Source organism: Oncorhynchus nerka, linkage group LG18 (genome assembly GCF_034236695.1).
Source record: "Oncorhynchus nerka isolate Pitt River linkage group LG18, Oner_Uvic_2.0, whole genome shotgun sequence".
Classification (NCBI taxonomy): Eukaryota; Metazoa; Chordata; class Actinopteri; order Salmoniformes; family Salmonidae; genus Oncorhynchus; species Oncorhynchus nerka.
The window spans coordinates 12,767,985-12,770,484 of NC_088413.1; the positions used below are offsets into that span (position 1 = coordinate 12,767,985).

The following is a 2,500-nucleotide window of genomic DNA, read 5'->3' on the forward strand; positions in this document are numbered from 1 at the left end:
GTTGTTGTTGTTGTCTCCAGGTGTAACAACCGTACCCAGTGGGTGTGTGTCTGAATACACATTCTAATGTTAACATGTTGTTGTTGTTGTTGTTGTTGTTGTTGTCTCCAGGTGTAACAACCGTACCCAGTGGGTGTGTGTCTGAATACACATTCTAATGTTAACCTGTTGTTGTTGTTGTTGTTGTTGTTGTCTCCAGGTGTAACAACCGTACCCAGTGGGTGTGTGTCTGAATACACATTCTAATGTTAACCTGTTGTTGTTGTTGTTGTTGTTGTCTCCAGGTGTAACAACCGTACCCAGTGTGTGTGTGTGTCTGTATACACGTTCTGATGTTAACCTGTTGTTGTTGTTGTTGTTGTTGTTGTCTCCAGGTGTAACAACCGTACCCAGTGTGTGTGTGTCTGTCTGTATGTTTACACAGGTTCTGATGTCTTACACCTAATGTTTGTTGTTGTTGTTGTTGTTGTCTCCAGGTGTAACAACCGTACCCAGTGGGTGTGTGTCTGAATACACATTCTAATGTTAACCTGTTGTTGTTGTTGTTGTTGTTGTCTCCAGGTGTAACAACCGTACCCAGTGGGTGTGTGTCTGTATACACGTTCTGATGTTTACCTGTTGTTGTTGTTGTTGTTGTTGTTGTTGTCTCCAGGTGTAACAACCATACACGTTCTGATGTTTACCTGTTGTTGTTGGTTGTGTGTGTCAGTGTGTGTGTGTCTGAATACACATTCTAATGTTAACCTGTTGTTGTTGTTGTTGTTGTTGTTGTTGTTGTTGTTGTCTCCAGGTGTAACAACCGTACCCAGTGTGTGTGTGTGTCTGTACACACATTCTAATGTTTATCTGTTGTTGTTGTTGTTGTTGTTGTTGTTGTTGTCTCCAGGTGTAACAACCGTACCCAGTGTGTGTGTGTCTGAATACACATTCTAATGTTAACCTGTTGTTGTTGTTGTTGTTGTTGTTGTCTCCAGGTGTAACAACCGTACCCAGTGTGTTGTGGTAGCTGGACCTGATGTCTTCCCTGACCCCTGTCCTGGAACATACAAATACCTGGAGGTGCAGTACGAGTGTGTCCCCTACAGTAAGTACTACACTATACATACTATACTGTACTGTACTATACTATACTACTATACTACTATATGACTACACTACACTGCACTATACTATGCTATATGATACTATACTATACTGCAGTACAAGTGTGTCCCCTACAGTAAGTATTACACTATACATACTATACTGTACTGTACTATACTACTATACTACTATATGACTACACTGTACTGTACTATACTATCCCATACTACACTTCACTGTACGAGTGTGTCCCCTACAGTAAGTACTACACTATACACACTATACTATACTACTATACTACTATACTACTACACTGTACTGCATTATACTATCCCATACTATACTGCACTGCACTATACTATGCTATATGATACTATACTATACTGCAGTACAAGTGTGCCCCATACAGTAAGTACTACACTATACTACACTATACTACACTATACTACAGTATGAGGTGCCCCACTACAGTAAGTACTACTATAAACTACTTTATTATTAGTACTACTTAAACTACACATTATAACATAGTACTATATTAGGTAATCATATTATACTATATTGTATATTTATCATAATATGATTTGCATCTGCTATAGTTTTTACTTTGGGAAATACTTATGAAACGCAGTTACACTATCCAACAATACTATACTTTATACTGTGGGAAATACTGATGGAACGCATGTACTCCATACAACAATATTCTACTATATACCTTGGGAAATACTGATGAAACTCATGTACTCCATACAACAATATTCTACTATATACCTTGGAAATACTGATGGAACTCATGTACTCCATACAACAATATTAGACTATATACCTTGGAAATACTGATGGAACTCATGTACTCCATACAACAATATTAGACTATATACCTTGGGAAATACTAATAGAACTCATGTACTCCATACAACAATATTAGATTATAAACTGTGGGAAATACTGATGGAACTCATGTACTCCATACAACAATATTAGACTATATACCTTGGGAAATACTAATAGAACTCATGTACTCCATACAACAATATTAGATTATAAACTGTGGGAAATACTGATGGAACTCATGTACTTCATACAACATTGTTTTTTGACAGGAAAATGTTTCCATCTGGCTCAATGTTGTTGTCTGGAGATTGAAATAGCAGGAACTTATGAACTGATAAGAATGTTTGAGAAGATATTATTTACACCACCACAGCCAGTAACGGGCCTCGGACAAACACCAGCGATGTGGAAATCTGAGATCTTCGTGGAATCTCAGCTTTTCCAACAGGAAAGAAGGGAAGGGAGGGTGAGCTTAAATGACTGTCTGACCTCCGACCCTTCTGTTGACAGACTTCAGTTTGGGAAAAAGACTGACGTCTGAAATAGGAGGAGCTAAAACTCAGTAAAGAGATCTTTTTTT

The 2,500-nt window shown here is 38.0% G+C and overlaps 1 protein-coding gene across 1 annotated transcript in view; it reads left to right on the top strand.

Annotated features, from left to right (window-relative positions):
* The window catches only part of adgrl3.1 (adhesion G protein-coupled receptor L3.1), a 373,511-nt gene that overhangs the window by 139,884 nt on the left and 231,127 nt on the right, over positions 1-2,500 (top strand). The window contains 1 exon segment of the mRNA XM_065003524.1: positions 975-1,084. Coding sequence (XP_064859596.1) covers positions 975-1,084 — 110 coding nt within the window.